Consider the following 18998-nt stretch of genomic DNA (forward strand, 5'->3'; position numbering starts at 1 on the left):
TGATGGCATTTAGACATTTTCTAACACGGAGTGCTGCTTGGAAAACTCCTACACACAGACATCTGTTGAAAGTTATAGCTTTTGCTATGAGAACGCTAGCAGAGTGGTCCTCAGGAAATGTAAACCAAAGTGAAAAAGCACAATGTAGTTAAATTTAGCAGAGTTTACTTAAATCCTACTGGTGTCTTTTCATGCGTGGTCATGTTGAAGTCATCATGTTCAGTGTTCTAGATGAGATTTCAAAACATCGAGATCTACATCATGCATCGAGATAAGGCTAAAAAATATCAGGATATAATTTATAGACCACATCGTCCACCAGCCCTTCTATAAAGCAAACCAATAAATTCAACTTAAAAGAAAATGCTATTCAATATGGTCCAGACTGTCTCATTCCTAATATACTAAATCAAAAAATAAAATGTATGTTTTATTATATTTGTTTCTAATCTAATTCTCTACTTTTACATTTATTTAGGAAATTTCTTTTTTTATACCTCTTATTTAAAAAAAAAGAAAAAACTAGAAACACAGAATATTTCACCATAGTAAAGCATCCTTAAAAAAATTCCTGGATCCAGGCGGTGGCCCGGACCACCCCAAGTCTAATCAGTTGTTTCTTACTTCACTTCTGACATTTCCTGAAATTTCATCAAAATCCGTCCAAATTTTTTTGATTTATGTCTCTAACAGACAAACCAAGGCCACCGAAAACATGCCCTCCACCATGGCGGAGGTGATGCAACATTCACAAACAGTCTTTTTCTCAGGCCCTTTTACTAATAGTGTTCTCTGTAATTTTATAATGTTTACAGAACACTTAGAAAACTTACATATGCTGAATATATCTTTACCTGTCGTCTCCCTTCCCTCCATGTTTGCTGTTGACTTACTACAGCTGTGCCACCCAGCTCCCGTCTCTTTTAATAAAAAAAAAAGCCAAAAGATAGTGATGATGGGTTCAAGGCCCCTCAAAAACACAGGTGAAGAGATAAATTTATGTAACCATGGGTTTTACTAGGGCTGGGCGATTAATCGATAAAATCGATAAATCGAATTTTCCATTTCTGGAGATTAATTTTTTTGAAAATCGGGATTTTTTTCCATAGTTAGTTAGCAGCAGACTTAGCCCTCCCTCCACACCAGAACGGTGTTTGTCTGACAGATTTTCAGTAAAGTGACCTTTTACTCACGCCTGGGATTTAGCTGTGCGTATAACTGCAGTGAGAAATGCTGCTCTCTATGAGATGCAGAAATCAACTTAACCCACAAACACTAGTTAAGAGACGACCTTCATCAGGGGAATTATTTCTGCAGTGGATCCTGTATGATAAGGATCCAGATGGAAAGAGATCACGGATGCTATTGTGTCGCATATTTCAATGTAAGATATGAAGTCGTTTATATGGTGGAAGAGCTATGACATTATATGCTTTATTTTTGCTAGCATTCATCTATATAAACAAATGAATGTTTTTAATAAGTTTATTTATGTTTTGTAAAAGAAAAGGAAAAAAAATTGATTAAAATCGGAAATCGGATTTGGTTATAAAAAATCGGAGATTTTATTTTTAGGCCATATCGCCCAGCCCTAGGTTTTACCAATGCGGACACGCTAAGACGGATACAATGTACATTTAACTGTATGCGACGCTACCGCTGCAGTCGCATCACTAACACCCGTCTCGGACCACCAATTCAAATCAGTGAATCTCTCCATCCCTAAAGCAGGAAAACCTGGTTTTCAAGCGGACCAGAGGTCACTTCATTGGTTCACACCAACAAATGACATACCATGGTTTGGAAGTGGCCCCCGGACCAGGGTTAATTTGACCAAACAGTACCAGTGTGAATGCATCCTAATGACTGTTTTTTGGGATACATTACAGTTTGTTCATATTCCTACAACAAACTCATCCTGAGGTGCAATGTGTCCCTGCTTTGGTTATGTCCAAGCTACATTCAGTCACACAAAAAGTTTACAAGCTGCTACTGATTTGATTTACACTTGACTTCCACATTCCCCCCTCTGGCATGAAGGTCATTAACATTTTTTTTTAACATTTTTAAATGTTTGTTATGTATGTGTGCACTGGGGCTGCTTGATGTAAAGTTGACACAGGAGTGAAAAAATAAATAATTAGCTACAAAATGCACGGAAGCACCCAGCTTTGATTGTATAATGGCCGAAAGCTCCTTCAGCAGAGTTGGCATGACAGTGTGTGAACAGCTAACAACATTATCGCCTCTGATCTCTGCATGTTTATACAAGTCTCTGTCAGAAGCCCTCCCCACCGCAAGCTCACACTGGTTACTGACCATCAGGCCAAACATTAGGAGTCACTAGTGAACAGCTAATTAACGCCTCACTGACACATAATGACAGTTTTCTGTGCTGCTGACAAAAGTTTATATTTATTAAATAATCTAATAAAGCAGACATTTTATCTGCTATTTTAAACTATTGCTTCCTGAAGTTTTAACCCTAGTTTGTTTTGTTTTAATGCCTGTTTGCATGAAGTAACAGAGTAATGTGATGCTGGTGCAGATGGTGCAGGGCTCTCTACTGGACTGCAGCAAAGTGCTGACTAGACAGACTTTGCACTCAAGTCATTCATCACCCTGGAGAAGACTCAATCTCAGAGCACACAAACACACACACACAAACACACAAAGTGAACCAAGCACGATCAATATTGTGACATGTGGTGCACTGGCAGCAATAAAACATGATGCAGCACTCCAATGCATACAAGCATCCTTTCCCACACCCTCCTCTGCCCTTGGATGAGGAAACGCTGCAACAGCTTGGAACAAAAGTCCAACACACACTGAGTGATTACAATCATATAAAATTGAGCTAAAGAAAAAGTAGTGATTAGAGGAAACAACAACAGGGAGTTAAAGAGACTAAAAAAGCAAGAGAAAATAAATATTACATAATGTCTGAATTTTCTGAAACACATCTGTGGAAACCCACTGATCCTGAATCACAGCTGAGGTTCTGGAGGTGAAAACATCTGGCTGACACTGAGAGGTGCAAACAGGAGGATTAAAACTGAACCCTTCTTGAAAGCAACAGCTGAACATATTTGAGGCCAAATTATTTAATAAAGTGCAGGATGCAACAGAACATGCCATCCCCTGAGAGCAGGGTCCTTCAGTAAAGGGTTTAGCTTGTGTAATCTAATGAAGGGAGTATCCAGACATTGTTTCTGTTTCAGTTTAATAAACATTTTTAACAAAAGTGACGAGTTTAGAGCCCTATGATAGCTGAGATACAGAAAACACATAGGTTATCCTGGAATTTGACCATGGAACTGGAATAGACTGTAAATAATATTATGGAATTTACTAATATGTGGATGTGATCTGTTATCTCCACCAATTTAAGAGTTTTTCACGGTACCTGAGCCAAATAAACAAGAAACTGATGGGGTTAGAGTCTTCTAGTTCAGCAGTAGATAAGAGGCTGACAGAAACACCTACATTGTTAAAAAACATTAAGAAATTCAATGCTAAGCAGGGCTCCAGACTGCGGCCATATGGTCGCATTCTGCGACTAAAATGTGAGACAGAGCGAGTGAATTTTTCATCTTCTCTACAACGGCGCCCAAACATTTGCAGGTCTTTTGTAGTAGTTATAATTTAATTTATTTTGTCACTAACAAACTTCTGCTCCACTCTTCAGCCCAGTAGTTCAGTCATAACAAATTAGCTGCTGGTTTGTCGACTCAAACTAACTTTAATACGAAAAAAGGAGCCAAACACCAACGAAGAAGACGACAGCCAATGTGTGTGTGAGCCGGGATGAACGACCGCTGTGATTGGCTAATGTGTGGAAAGAGGCGGGTCTTGGGGGAATTTATTATTCCTCAGTGTTGCCAACTTAGCAGTTTTGTCGCTATATTTAATGAGTTTTCAGACCCTCTAACGACTTTAAAAAACCGACTAATAAAAAATCTAGCGACTTTCTCTGTTATTTCTGAAGACTGACACAAATGAAGGTAGTTTATCTTCCCAACGAGGAGCGGTGCTGTGCAGACCCTCTCATACGAGGCTTGGTCTTCTCGCAGCAGCAGCAGCTGCATTCAGACGACGTTCAGCTCTGTTTCATGACCAGGCTGGAAATGAAACGTAAAAGCTGCTGCTGGAGGATCCTGCTGGCTTACCGTCACAGTAACGTCTGTTAATGAAGAGTGTGGACTAAATGTTTAAAAAGTTAAAAGTGTTGTGACATGTTCCAGACTCCTAATTAAAAAAATCAACATACACTTAAAAAAAACTGAACAAAAAGATAAAATAATAATTCTGTCAATATTTTATTTATTTTGCTGTTCCAGACATTTTTAGGTTGTCTATTTATCAATTTTTGCCATTACAACTATATGTAGTCTGGGCCCTGCGAAGTGGTTCTAAAAAAGATTTAAAAAAAAAAAAAGCATGTGGTGAAACTCAAGACTGAACAGTTCTGCAAATGAACCAGGATTAAAGTGGACCAAACGGCAGCTGTGTGAATGCATCCTCTGATCCCTTTTCAACGAAGGCCTTTTGATCCCCAAAAAATCTTACTGTCTAAGTTCAGTCTAAGGATGTCAGCCAACCGACACTAATCTCCAAACGTTAGTTAAAGCCAGCTGTTTCCCTGAAACAAAAACAGAATAAATGTGACATGAGTATAAAGTAGCCCTCACCTGACTCGCAGACGACAGAACCCGGCTTCAGCTCCAGCATCATGGTGATGGTGGCGATGTCGGTGGTGTAGAGAATCTGGGTGCGGTGCGGCAGCGAGACTGTCCACAATTCTGGTGTGGGGTGAAGCACATACACCCAACCGCCTTTACTACAAGTTACCTTTGATCCGTAACGCTGACCAATCAGGTCTGTGGAGTGGCGAATGACTCCGTAGCGCGTCTGCGTTTGGGCGCCATGCTTCACCTTGACAGGCATCGCTGAGATGTGGTTCAGGTAAACAATGGCAACGTCTCCATCTTGGATTAGATCTGAATATTCCACAAAGCTCATGGTGAAGACAATCACTCTGTAACAGAGGAAAACACAAGTTTAAAATGCTAACAATAAAAAAAAAACATGATAGTGGCCAAGACAATAAACTCAAACAAAGCAGGTACTAGCCTTTAAAAAAATCAAACATCTGAATTGCACAAAAAAAAGTTTTCCTTAAATGTATTAATTTACTTTAAACTTTCATTAGTAAATTATGAATATAGAAATACAGCAGGAAGACTTGTATTTATTTATTTTTATTATACTTCATTAAGCCCAAGCTGGGAAATTCTTTCTCTGCATTTGAGCCATCCTAGTTGCTAGAAGTAGTGGGTTGCCAGATGCTAGCACCCGGGGAGCAGTTGGGGGTGGAGGGCCTTGCTCAGGGACCCATAGTGGTTTACCTTGGCTGCCAGCCCGGGGACTTGAGCCCAGGTCCAGATCCAAGCCCACCTCTGGAAACACTAGGCTACCACTTATAGCTGTGGCTAATGTAGAGTGATGGTAGTTCTTTGTTTCACATTATTGTATAACTCACAAAAACAGACATTTTGCTTTCTGCAAAAACACACACACACACACAAAAAACAAAAACATAACAATTTTGTATGCAGGTTTTTTTTTTTTTTTATTTCTAATTCCTAATTTAGTTAAGCAACGTGACTTCAGTGTTTAATTTTTTTGGCCACAGATTCAAGATCTCCGTTGTCATTATGCAAGCATAATGACATTTTGAGGAATCTCTCGGCTTAAACACACATAAATAGAAAAAATAGAAATAAAACAGCAGATCACCCTGCTCTTGAAATATTTGTTAACCATAACCACTTATAATTATTAAGCCAGTAACACAGAACAACTTGAATAACTTGAAGCATTTATTCATAACAAAAAAGATAAATCAAAACCAACTAAATAAAAAAAAATTATTGCAACAACAGCTGTAATTATTTATACTTACACCTCCACTGTTAGTAACAATCATTTCTATTACTACCAAATTTTGGGGGGACTAACAATTAAGTACTGTACCAATCTCAACTGTGGAAGCATTGGTAAAGTTGTCTTCTTGTTGGTGACTGACTGATATATATCTCATGATGTCTGTGTTGTATTTTAACTCTTTTTTTCCCTAAAGGAATAAAGGTTGAAATGAACTGAATGTTACTTCCTGTTTAATCCCATGTCATGATCACAGTTCACTACAAATTTCTACTTTTATTAATCCAAAGTATATAGATAGTATATAAAAAATCATAATGCACACATACACATATAAATCACACACACAACTAGGAGTGATCATTTATTACCTAATACCTAATACATAATTAGTGTGTGTAAATCTGAACTAGATCCATTAATTACAATTTAAGAAAAGTGGATTAGTATGTCTGTAACCAGTGTTGTGAATAATTGTCATGGCACTTTTTTGCTGCATAAATAACAGAACATTTACATGTTCTGACTCATAAGTTATTCAAACTTCAACAAAGTTTAGAATTTTGATTTCCACAAAAAAAGCTCTGTAATCAGGTTTACAAAAGATAACTGGTTAGCTATCCAGACATTTAGCTATCAAGCTAAATTGAAACATTCTACAATTGTACATTATGTTATGATTAGTACTCATAAATTCTGGTAAAATATTGGGATGCACTTTCAAGTGACTGTGTAAATACAACACTTGTAATATATTTTATTAACTTGGGAATTATTATTATCATGCTAACACATAAACTATAATAAAATCCTCTTCAGCAACCAACGTGCACACGTTACCATGGTAACAACATCGGAATCCGTGAAACTAACGGTGAATTTATATAGAAGACGAGAGTTTAAACTGTTAAAATTTCTCAAACGGAGGAGAGACGACGGATTACCTTTAATTCTCTGCTTCAAAAAGAAAAAAATGGACGGAAAAATGTCAGAAAACATAGAGACGATGTAAGTAGGAATAAGTAATGGTTAAATTTCTTGCTTTGAAAGGGGATTTTACAGATTGCAGCCTTCGCACAGGATTTCACGTATGGTTAGCCCCAGTGTTGGAGAATATAATATTTTCAGATTGGGTAAAGCATTTTTATCAAAAACTAATCACCTTGAGTTTGAAGTTATAATTACTTTCAGAGAAAGGAAAACATAAGGCAATGGACAGTTACGGTGTAGCGGTTGAGACTGACGCTTAACGGTTTTGTAGCCATTAGCCAGCAGAAGTTAAAGAAAAATATAAACTCACGTTTTTACTACTTCTTAGAAAGTGGCACACATTTTAACACTTTATATACAAAGAGGTCACGGTGCAAAAGTATGTGAGCGTGTGTATGTAAGTTAACCTACCACCGAGTTTTGCCCTTCCACGTTGCTCCCCCTTGCTAGCTTTATGCTAACGTTAGCTAACGTTAGCTTCCGTTACCTTTGGCTAACTTAGCTTAGCAAGCAAAAGAACTGTTAAAATTCTTGAACCAACTTTCTCAGAAGAAGGCACTCTGGTTAATCGGTTAAAACGAGCAAATCTCCGAGTCCTTAAACGGTGAAATAAACTCAGTTTGCTGTTGTAGCGCATGTGGAAAGAAGTGACAGCTACCCATTCAATGTTCGCACACGTGGTGTTGTTTTCATAGGAAGTTGAGTAGAGAGGACCGGATGAAGACCCGCTTTACTAATCAGCGAAGCAGCTGCTAGGATAAAACTGAGTCAGGGAAGGTCTGCAGCTGATTTGTTGATCTGATATTTATTTATTTAGTTAGTTGTTTGTTTTTTGTTTGTTAAATATGTATCACATATTTAATAAACATAGTCACACTAGAAGTTAATATAAAAGTTCTCTGAGTTTAAACTAATAATATTTATTTATATTATAATTTATTGATTTATGTTTAACATTAAAACACACCCTTTTTATTAAGAACCATACATGTTAACAAAAAATATTGTAAAAAAAAAAGGTGGAGTAGAGGAGTACCAGTGTGTGGAGGGAGTCCCCGTTGTAGCCAACCCTGCTCGTCCAATTGAATGAATGGACTACAAATAACTGGCCAATGGGAGCGGAGATGGGCTGGTATAAAATCCCTTCTCGAGCCTGAAGTCGGTGCGGAGAGCTGCTGGGACATCGCTGGTGGTTTGTCAGCTCCTCGGTCGGAAAAATAGGGATCTTTGTATCATCCCCTAATAGTAGTAGTAGTACACAAGTCCGACAACAGGTACGGCTTAATTTAACACATTTATTGTATTATCTCGGTTAGTAAAGATAATCTTTTAGTTTATGTTTTATTTATTTTGTTATCTAGAGGCTTGGGCTTGCAGATAGTTTTATTTTTTAATTTGTCCACTTTCCATAGCAAGTTCTAAAGTTAGCATTTTAATAGTTTAATAAGAGGACATATTAGGACATATGTCATGTATTATCGAGTTACCTTCTGCATGTCCGCGTATAGAACATGATGTCTCATGCATCATGTTTAAATGTTATATTAAAATATAACACATAATAATCTTTGTGGATCTAAGTCTTCAGGTAGTTGGTGTGTTTAGCGTGATTAGCTGATTTTCACCGTCTGTTCCCTTCATCATCCGCCCAGGGAACAGCCATGCCTTTCGGTAACACGCACAACCAGATGAAGATGAATTATTCCTCGGATAAGGAGTACCCGGACCTCAGTCAACACAACAATCATATGGCCAAGGTTCTGACTCCTGCTATGTACGAGCGGCTGAGGAGCAAGCAGACACCCAGTGGATTTACTCTGGATGATGTCATTCAGACCGGGGTTGATAACCCAGGTAAAATAAAAGTCTGTTGTGCCTGATCAGCCGCATTTATTGGTCGCAGCGGCTCCGCGTGCTTCGTGTTCCTGCAGGGAACACTGACAGCTCTTTACACTGTGACCTCTTCAAGGGATAAACTATGGCCAACATTTCCAAACATATGGGAATCTGAATTCTATCAGAAAAGTCTCTCCTTTCTCTAAAAGGGTCAGCATTATGGGAGCAATATTCCACAGCTTTACAGCAAATGCCAAAGATTACCAGAGTTATATAACCTATGAAGACCAGCAGTTGATAATCCCCAGCTGCTTTCAGGTTCATTATGTCATCTATTACTAGTCTCCACCAGTGTGGCATGAGTTTAAAGTCTAATAAAACTGGGCTATAACCTGTTAGGAATGATTGCACATCACCTGCTCACACTCTATAGACGTGTTTCTGTTTAGCTCTGAGGGTATGGCCAAGCTGACACTGAACAGTCTGTCAGCTGAGGATGAGTTCCCAGATCTCAGTCAGCACAACAACCACATGGCCAAGTTCTTAACCCTGGATATGTACCAGAAGTTGAGAGAGAGGGCAACACCCAGCGGCTTCACCATAGATGATGTCATTCAGACAGGGGTTGATAATCCTGGTATAGTAACAGAACATCCTGATACCTGATGACATGTTGAGTTTGTGAGGATGTATGTTTGTGTACACTGTCTGGCCTCTTTTGTGACTGACCTTTGTGTTTAGGCCACCCCTTCATCATGACGGTGGGCTGTGTCGCTGGGGACGAGGAGACATATGAGGTCTTCAAAGAGCTGCTGGACCCTGTGATTGAGGACAGACATGGCGGATACAAACCCACAGACAAACATAAGACCGACCTCAACTCAAACAACCTGAAGGTACTGTGGCTCTACTGGGTTTTCACAAAGGTGAATGAGGCTGGACCCAAGTCTAACGTAGCTCTCCTATCAGGGTGGCGATGACCTGGACCCCAATTATGTTTTGAGCTCCAGAGTCCGAACAGGTCGCAGCATCCGTGGCTTCTGTCTGCCGCCACACTGTAGCCGAGGAGAGAGGCGGGCTGTGGAGGAGCTCTCCATTAAAGGTAAATAGCGCTTGAACCTGTAACTTGTGGTTCTTGACAGGGCAGGTGTTCACCATCTAAGCGCTGATGGAAACATGGCTGCATATGTCTAATTATGTAAAACACCAGTTTTTCTCCCAAGACCAAAATGAGGCCCAGTGAAGTAAAACATGCTTCTAAGAATTCTGGCTGTGGATGCCACCAAGTGGTAACAAGTGGAAATGTCAAAGCTCTGAGTTATTATTTATTTTAGTTTGGATGAACAGAAGTCTTAAATATTCGGAATAGACGCTGGAAAGGGAGTACTCTATTCCCCTACCTAGATACACAACCTTCCAAACCAGTCCCAGCTGAACTGTTTTATGTCCAGGCTGATTTTTGACATCTGTTAATCTTGTCCCTGCAGCTCTGGATGCTCTGACTGGAGATCTGAAGGGGAAATACTACGCTCTGAAGAACATGACTGAGGCTGAGCAGCAGCAGCTCATTGATGACCACTTCCTGTTTGACAAGCCGGTGTCTCCCCTGCTGCTTGCCTCAGGAATGGCCCGTGACTGGCCCGATGCTAGAGGCATCTGGTGAGACTTTAACTCTGTCTCTGCCATCAAAACATCTTTGTTATAAGTCTAAACCAAGAGTAAATTCATTCCCCTCAGGCACAATGACAACAAGACCTTCCTGGTGTGGGTGAATGAGGAGGACCACCTGCGTGTGATCTCCATGCAGAAAGGAGGCAACATGAGAGAAGTGTTCACTCGGTTCTGTACTGGACTCACCAAGGTCAGTAGAAAATGAATTTTAACAGATCCATTTTTCATGAACAAGTCTGAAGTCTAACCCCAAACTGTGTTTAGATTGAGAACCTGTTCAAGGAGAGGGGCCATTCCTTAATGTGGAACGAGCACCTGGGTTACATCCTCACCTGCCCATCCAACCTGGGCACTGGCCTGCGGGCAGGTGTGCACGTGAAGCTGCCAAACATGAGCAAACACCCCAAGTTTGGGGAGGTTCTCCAGAAACTGAGGCTCCAGAAACGTGGAACTGGTAAGTCTGATTGGGTAAATTCTAGCACTCTTCTGTCATTATGCCCAGCTTAGTTTTGTAAAAACGTCCCTAGGTCAGCAGGCCTGAGAATCTTGACATTTCTTTTGTCAGGTGGTGTGGACACCGCTGCGGTTGGTGGAGTGTTTGACATTTCCAACGCTGACAGACTGGGCTTCTCTGAGGTGGAGCTGGTGCAGATGGTGGTTGATGGCGTCAAACTGCTGGTTGACATGGAGAAGAGGCTGGAGAAGGGACAGTCCATCGACGACATCATGCCTGCACAGAAGTAAAGCCATCCAAAAGGCCTTCCCTCTCCCCTACTTCCACCCTCCCCTCTGAATGACTGTCCTGGAACGCTCCGTCATGTTTGGATTCATGTATTTAAGATAAAAAAAAAAAAAGATCTGAAATAAAATGTTCTGGTTCAATTGAACTGTGTAGCGATTCTTGCACTGGATTTATTAAGCTTTGAGGTTTTCCTGAGCCGTCCAATCCAGCGGTCACCAGCTCCGGTACGAGACCATCCTGCAGGTTTTAGTGTTTCCCAGCTGCAACACACTTGACTCAAATCAAAGGCTTGTTAACCGGCTGGTGCAGAAGTTGACAAGTTGAACCTTTTTGAGTCAGGTGGGTTGTACCAGAGAACACTAAAACCAGCAGGATGGTAGATCTCAACGGCCGAGATGGTGACCACTGGTCTAATCAAACCTGCAGCTCTGCTATGAGGCCTTTAGACTGAAGGCAAAGTCGTACGAATCGTTGTCGCTCCAGTTTGTCTGCATCCACAACAGCTCTTACTCCACCCATCTTGTCATTCAACGAAGTCTGAAAAGTTCATGGAAGTTCCAAGATGGTGGCAATGAACAATTTCTGTCCTGAGACAAAATTAAGAGCCTTAAGAGGACGACTCTGCCTCTAAAATTTCCTGTAAAAACTGGAACGCACAAGATGTCAGCTTAAGTTGCATTATGGGAAATGTAGGATGCAGTGTTTCAACAGGACATGCAAAGACTGAACATGTGCATGAAAAACACGGAGGTGAAGCATCTTTAATATGAAGTTGGCTGCAATAAGGCAGTTTAAGACCCGACCTTTGTCTCCTCTTCAAACTTAAGCGCTTCAGATTTTCCAGCACCTCACTGTGGCAGCACACTGCATGACTTCAATGACTCAGAACCAAAACTATTTTGTCATTGTACAAAAATGACAATGTTAAACATAACGAACATCCTGATTAAACATTTCCTGAAAGCTTTTGATTAAAATCTTTTGAGTTGAAAGGAGTGGTCCCCACTGCTTGGGAAAAAACCCAGAAAGTAAATGATCCGTCTACTGTTCATCTTAAAACCTCAAACACACTTCAGGAAAAACAATTATACAGTCATTTATAGAAGACAAACAAATCATAGTTAAGCACTAGTCAAACCTTAAACCCACTAAATCTCCTCCAGAGCTAAATCAGGTTTGGGTTTATACTGAAAACAGCTTCATGTACCAGCTTTTTATCTTCTGAGCTTGTAAAACTTGAAGCATTTTCCATATCAGGCCTATAAATGTTCTTTTTTTCTTTAAAATAAAAAACAGTAAAAGTTAAGTTTCCAACACGTTCTGTTCAAATACAATCAATCAGACGGGACGTTCAAGTTGACAGACACTTTAATTGAGACATGAGTGACCCTTAACCATGTGGGCATTTACATGGACCATCATCTTGACCTTTCATCAAAATACAAAAAGAAAAAAAATGGAAAAAGAAAACAAATGAGTATTGTGGTGAAGCCATCTTTAAAGTAAGATACATTATTTACACAGAAAACAGAACGCTACGTCTTTTTCCTTTTTTCCAGGAGAGAGAAAAACAAAAGATGAAATAAATAAGACCAGAAATGCTTTTTTGTCCACATTCACAACATGACAAATCATATTTAACTTGTTAAATGTCGAGCCTGTGTGGTCAGAACAGACTGAGATATTAGTAGGTAATTCAGTGATTATTGCCAAAAGCCTTTATCTATACATTATAATATTCAATACATACTCTGTATTTTTGTTTAAAAAAGGAGACATTTCGAAACTGCTACTTGGATGATTGTACAGCTTAAATACCTCTCGATATATATATTTATATATGTATACTTTTAAACCCTTTTGTTCATAGTTTTAACTCGTTGGCAACTTTGGAAGCAATGTTTTTGAAAGCAATCGATGACCCAGATATCCTTTTGAACCGGACGCCGTTGAGGGAGAGACGGGGCAGCTTGCAAACCTCCATCTCCCACTGTACCAGGTTTTCAGCTCGCCCGTCTCCGTGGACGCAAAGAAGCAGGAAACTCTCTTGCTGTTCGTAGTCGCAGTTGTTGGCGTCGAGCACCTTGCGAATCTCCCGCATGATATCGCAAGGCTCCATGGAGCTGGTGGTTCTCATACTCCAAGTGAATCTGAGGGAGCGGGGTTTACCGTCTTTATTTTCCCCTTTTTGATCCCCAGGTACATGGCGACTGTTGGAAGAAAAACAAGGAGAGTATGTTTTTTTTTTCATTGGTTTTGCAGAATAATTCAGGTGAATCACATTTCATGATTAAATAAGTGACACGAGGAGGCAGAAGAAGTGAAAATCAAATATGTAGCTGAAGTTTTTAGACACCTTCAAGCCCCAGTTTTAATGGCATTTAAGTCGCGGCTCAAAACTGCGGAGACTTGAAACTGACAAAATGTAGAGAAAAGTTATTTTACAATTATGTTTTTAATGTAAATAATCTGAATGAAATAAGATCTAATTCAGTTGTTTGCCTTTATTTAAACACATTTTTTTATTTATTCAATTTTATTTATCCAGCATTATTTTTCACAGACTTACTTTGCATTTAAAATCTAGTTTTACTACATTTTGTCTTCAGCTTCAAACTTTTTTTTTTTTGAAGAAAGAAATCTTTGAAAAACCCAGAGGACTGCTGCAACTTTCCAGCATAATTTATATTTATTAATTGTTGAACATCAGCTTCATTTCTTCCAAATTTGCTAAATACATTGCTAAATTTAAAAGATTTTCTTATTATTTGATTTGTTTTCTCTAACCATCTGAAAGATTTAAAATCTCCCACCGATCCACCTCTGCTGGCATTTCTTCCATACATTTTTTTACAAATAACTTTATAAAATAAGGTGGCTTTGATGTTTTATTTTTAGTTTTAAAAAGTTAATCAAAGCCGAGTTCAAGTTTCTACTTTAGATCAGATTAACCAAAACAATCAGCAAAAAAGCCATAAAATATAAGAACAGAGAAAATGTTCATGAACCCAACGAGGCCCTGAGAAAACTGTGCTTTAATTTATCCTTAAAAAAGGGAGAAGTAGTTCATAATATTCCTACTTTTAAAATTGATAGTTTTTTTTTAACATTTTGATTCTTATCTAAATCAAAATTAATAATTTAAGTAAACTAAAATGCAAATTAAACACCACAGCTAAAGATAAAACATTTTCCATCCTGGCTTGCTGGGTTTTTCATAGATTATGGAAAATATTAATTTCCTTCACATTGACTGGAGCTGGACATTGCAGCTGAAGTAAGGGCAGACCAGAACAAACATGCCATGCTAACAGAGCGGTACATGAGAACAGTGCCATGCAACCAGAAAACCAATAAAACAGCAGCCAGGTTACTCATGAGCAAAGCTTCAGTACAAAACCCTGCAGGACATTAAAACATCCCAGGAAAAAGACACAGGTGTTCCTAGGCACACGTCTGGATTAAGCAAACTGGACTTAATGCAGACAAAGAAACTGAAGCCTACATCCCAGCGGGGGTTGGGTTGGGTTGGGAAGGGGGACATAAAGCTGCAACGGGGGACAGGTAACCTCACCTTGAGCCCTCAAGTCTCCCGTTTCTCTCAAACTCGGTGGAGACTCTGGGGCACACGAGAAGATCAGACAGAGATTGAAAGGGAGAGGAAGTCAAGGTGGGTTGGGACAAAAAAGAAAAAAATATTGTGGTTTGTGTCCAACAAATAATTTCAAATCAATTTCAGTGAATGAAAACAGAGAACGTGACGTGAACGACGACGTGAGCCACCACCAAAAAAAAGAGAAATTACAGAGAAATGAAAGAAATGGAAGATTCTGACTTCCATTTAGATCAGTGAGGCGTCGTGAGAGAAATGAAAACACTGATGGATGTTCGCCCAAAAAACTGAAACCAACAGCAGCAACACAGAAAAGAAAGAAGGAAAAAAAGATGCAGCAGCAGCTCGACCCAAAATGGCAGCAAAACCGGTGGGACGGAAACTAAAAGGAAGGCAGAGAAGCAGCAAGAACATCTGCTGGATTTTCAGCTTTTTCATCTAAAATCCAAGCTATTAAGAAAACACACCTGCGCTTGGAAAGTAGAAAAATTCTACAGTAACTAAATGAATAAATGTCTGATAAACCTCCGTTCACCGAGGAGCATTTAGACTCCTGCACCATGAAACAACACGTTCCTCCTGCAACTCTACAGAAGTCTTCTACAACCTGAGCAACCAGTTCATTTCTCTGAAAGGGACATGTTGCACATTAACAAACATGTAAAAACACATGTAAATGTGCACAGAGTTAGTTTAGCAGCTAATATGCAGCCGCTGTTCCTGATTGAGAGGTTCAGGGACTTTAAGCCCACAAATAAGAGAATTTGTTTGTATGACTGTGGTTCTCTGATGGCCTCTCTAGACTATTTTAGGTTTTTATCTGCATTTGACAGAAGATCCGGCGGCCAGATGAAACGTGGGATTGATTAATACGAACGGAAAATGAGCAGATACTTAAAGGAAAATTAAATTATTTTAGATTTTTAGTTGTTGACGAGACAAAGGAAGATGTGAAGATCCCTCTGGGGTCTGTGTAATAAAAAAAACCCGTCTGGTATTATGTACATGATCATTATTTTATTTCTTTTTCTTTTTTCATCTGCACATGTGGAAAAAGTCTTAACATTTTCTGTAAAACAAACCAAACGGACGTAACGCAGTCACAACGTGAGCAGAACACAGAAAAAAGTTGGAATATTAAGTAAAACATTCATGTGTAGCATCGGGTTTATTAGCTCCCACATTAGCAGCTAACGCTAATACTGTCATTAGTTACGTCTCTATGTACGAACGACCGGGTTTTTCTAATACCAGGCGATATCTGATTACTCCATCGGAGTTTGATGCTCATGTAAACGGGTTAAGTGATGCTCTACAAGCTTTAAGTGATGATTTTCCAGACTTTTTACAAATTCAGCAGCTGGAAAAATAAATGAAATCGTGGAGCAAGTTGCTGAAATCACAGATGAGCAATTATTAAATTAAAAAAGGAAATATTACTGATCTCTTTATTACATTTAAGTTGTGCATTAATTTGCTGGTTTGAAATTTAAAAACATAAACATGTTCATTATATAAAACATGACATTTCCTGCTGAAAGTGTGTAAAACGAGATTTATGTGAATCGGTTCAGTCGTATTTAAACATAACGTTGAGGGAACGACGAGGCTGAAGCCTACAAACAGCAAAAATGTCCGATATAAGGCGAGATTATATATATATATACAAAAAACAAAAAAACAAAAAGGAGAAATAATCAATATGCTCCATGCTCCTCTGACAAGTGCATTGAGGCAGGCTCCCATCATGCACTGCAGCCTGCAGAACAGAAAAACAGGACGGGTGGAGGAGGAAGAGACTCCGAACTCCTGACAGCTCCAGGGACTCGACAACAAGAGGACGCGTGAACAGAAAGGACTGACAACAGGTCCTGGGTCAGCTGGAGAGGCTGACTGAGGAGGAGGGAGGGGGAGTGAGGCAGGAAAGGAGGGAGGTCTGAAAACCAGACTTTTTTTTCCTTCCCCCCTCAAGGGAGATATTGAGGGATTGAAACAACCCTTACTCTAGATCTTCATCGTCCTACAACTCTCTATATCTTCTGCTCGAGAATCTGAAAGAAAAAAATGGGAATCTGAAGAAACGGCGGAAAATCTCAACGGACACAAGACAAGAAAGAGAGAGGAAAGAATATCTAAATGAATGGCATGAGGACAGGCCGAATTAAAAAGAAAAAAACATGGATGAGAAGGAAGGAAGAAAGGAAAGGCTGAGAGAGACTGAAGGGCAGAAGACTTACTAAGGGTCTTTCCTCCCTGGGCAGAAGAGTTGGCAGGCCCTGTTTTGGCTGTCTGCCGTTTGGTTGGGTCAATAGTGACCCTGAGCAGAGAGGAAGAGCAGCAAGAGGTCAAAGGTTAAGGACACGAGAAGGTAAGGAAGACAGAAACTGAAATAAAATACACGCAAGCTGGGAGAGAGGGAGGTGACTCCAACTAAAACATCCTGAGGAGGAGGAAAATGATGAAAACTCACTGATCAAAGTCCCAAGATGTGATGAGAAGTTTACAGCAGAGAATGTATGGAGGCCCAGAGCAGACAAAATGTAGTAAAAGGTAATCAGGAGGGTCAAAATGTAACAGGATAAATGACAAATAATATCCATACTTCACTGATTAAAGATAGAGCAAATAAAATAAACAGTTTTTAAACCTTTTACCACATTTTTTTTTACACCTTGGAGGCTCCAAAGAAAAGATGACAAACACAAAAACCAAAGTGAGGCTGTAAGAGTGAGAAGGTGATGACGCCAGCGTCGACAAACAGGCTCTGGATCAGGATGATGCTGCCAAAAATGAAGACAACTGCCAGCAGAGGGTGCTACAAGCCTCGAGACAGCCCCCACAAAACCTCCAACTGGTCTGGACTGATGACTACAGCTGGCTCAGTGTGGCCCCGCCTCCTTTCCTAAAGCCCAAACCCCCCCTTTAAGAAGAAGTCCTGAACTGAAAGTACTCCTTTAAAACTCCTGAAAGAAACCATGTGGCCTTTAAGAAGTGTGACATCCAGCCATGTTCTGCACCATTTACACGGCGATGCTGATGCTTAGAGACTTGAAATACTTTCATTTATACTTTTCATGTGACAATAAAGCAGCAGACGCACACAGAGCAAGTTTTACTGGAAACAGGAGGGTGACGCTCGGCTTCAAGCCGTTTCTGAACCAAGAGGATTTCTTTTATTTCAACCCCAACATCATCATAATCATCGTCAGGAAGCTCTGATGTTAAAATACTGAGCTGATGAACTATCCTGATACGAACAATGGGCCTCATTCACCAACAAGCCCTTCTTGTTGGCATTTTTCATGAAAACTGCATTTCCTGATGTTTTCTCATCCAGGACTTCTGCAGCTTATTGAAATACGATAATAAAATGACAGAAAAATGGACTTTATTGTACACTTTACATTAAGCTAACAGGAAACTGAGTCATCCATTACTGGTTCCACTCTTTTTCTATACCAAATGTGGCCTTTTCGTCATCCCTGTCCAGCTTTCGAAACAGCATATTTACTACGGCAGCAGGATATTGAGGATCATATGGAGGAAACAAATCTTTGACAACCATGCAGATTTATTTGTAGAGAGAAAGGAGCACTTATATGAACACTGGAGGCTGGTGAGGTGAGTCCAGCTATGTTCATGGGTAGGTTCTCTCCGCCTTCTTGGGCTTTTGGGCAACTGGAACATTTACTGGGGAGCTGGGAGACGGTGGGAATATCACAGCCACCCATCAGCTCTGCCCTCCTGCGTGTTGTGGATGTAATAAACCAACAGGCCATTTAAAACAAAGCTTCTATAAACAGCTGAAGAACAAGTCGGGGTTTAAGCCTATGACTGGTCTCTAAACGCCACTGGTGCATTCAAGCACCCTGACCAGATCCGCTCCTCCACTGCAAGCAGCATGACTCCATAAATGTCCACCGCTCATTTAATATGAATCCGATGTAAGAAATAACGCAAGATATTGGTGAATGAGGCTCATTCAGATTTCATTTCTACTCCCTGCTCGTCCTCCAAGTCTTTTCTCTTGATGAAAAAGTTCTACCATCAAACCACAATAATCCAAAGCTTGATCCAAACAACTAATGAAAAGCTGCTCTTTGTGGAAAACCTGTAGTTATTGTTTTTTCTGGCTCACCACCCAGTCCCACTTGGGCTCATTTTAGTTTTAGAGGAATCAAATTTTACCAGAGAAAA

The 18998-nt window shown here is 39.9% G+C and overlaps 3 protein-coding genes across 19 annotated transcripts in view; 1 reads left to right on the forward strand and 2 right to left on the reverse strand.

The window, feature by feature from the left end:
* Positions 1-7706, reverse strand: part of trmt61a (tRNA methyltransferase 61A) — a 31710-nt gene extending 24004 nt beyond the window's left edge. The window contains exons 1-2 of the mRNA XM_041971753.1: positions 7351-7706; positions 4695-5041 (exon numbers count right to left, since the gene is read on the reverse strand). Of these exons, the coding sequence (XP_041827687.1) occupies positions 4695-5025 (331 nt within the window). The 5' untranslated portion in view covers positions 5026-5041; positions 7351-7706. The remainder of the gene's footprint in view (positions 1-4694; positions 5042-7350) is intronic.
* Positions 6843-11328, forward strand: ckba (creatine kinase, brain a). Of its 2 annotated transcripts, none has more exons than XM_041971751.1 (8): positions 6843-6957; positions 9225-9412; positions 9517-9671; positions 9745-9877; positions 10263-10434; positions 10513-10636; positions 10711-10900; positions 11012-11328. In XM_041971751.1, the coding sequence occupies exons 1-8, from the start codon at positions 6923-6925 to the stop codon at positions 11188-11190; spliced, it is 1176 nt and encodes a 391-aa protein (XP_041827685.1). In that variant the 5' UTR covers positions 6843-6922; the 3' UTR covers positions 11191-11328. The 2 variants fall into 2 exon arrangements, with proteins under 2 accessions (XP_041827685.1, XP_041827686.1); XM_041971752.1 differs by lacking the exons at positions 6843-6957; positions 9225-9412 and adding exons at positions 8085-8213; positions 8592-8793.
* A 1210-nt stretch (positions 11329-12538) lies between these two features.
* Positions 12539-18998, reverse strand: part of mark3a (MAP/microtubule affinity-regulating kinase 3a) — a 60872-nt gene continuing 54412 nt past the window's right edge. For 5 of the 16 annotated variants that reach the window (XM_041971905.1, XM_041971902.1, XM_041971903.1 and 2 more), the window contains 2 exons: positions 14763-14807; positions 12539-13398 (listed from right to left, as the gene is read on the reverse strand). In XM_041971905.1, coding sequence (XP_041827839.1) covers positions 13053-13398; positions 14763-14807 — 391 coding nt within the window. In that variant the 3' untranslated portion in view covers positions 12539-13052. Of the gene's footprint in view, positions 13399-14762; positions 14808-16804; positions 16853-17038; positions 17119-18998 lie in introns of all 16 variants that reach the window. The other 11 variants (XM_041971908.1, XM_041971906.1, XM_041971907.1 and 8 more) reach the window with 6 other exon arrangements.

This window comes from Melanotaenia boesemani, chromosome 20 (assembly GCF_017639745.1).
Source record: "Melanotaenia boesemani isolate fMelBoe1 chromosome 20, fMelBoe1.pri, whole genome shotgun sequence".
Lineage (NCBI taxonomy): Eukaryota > Metazoa > Chordata > Actinopteri > Atheriniformes > Melanotaeniidae > Melanotaenia > Melanotaenia boesemani.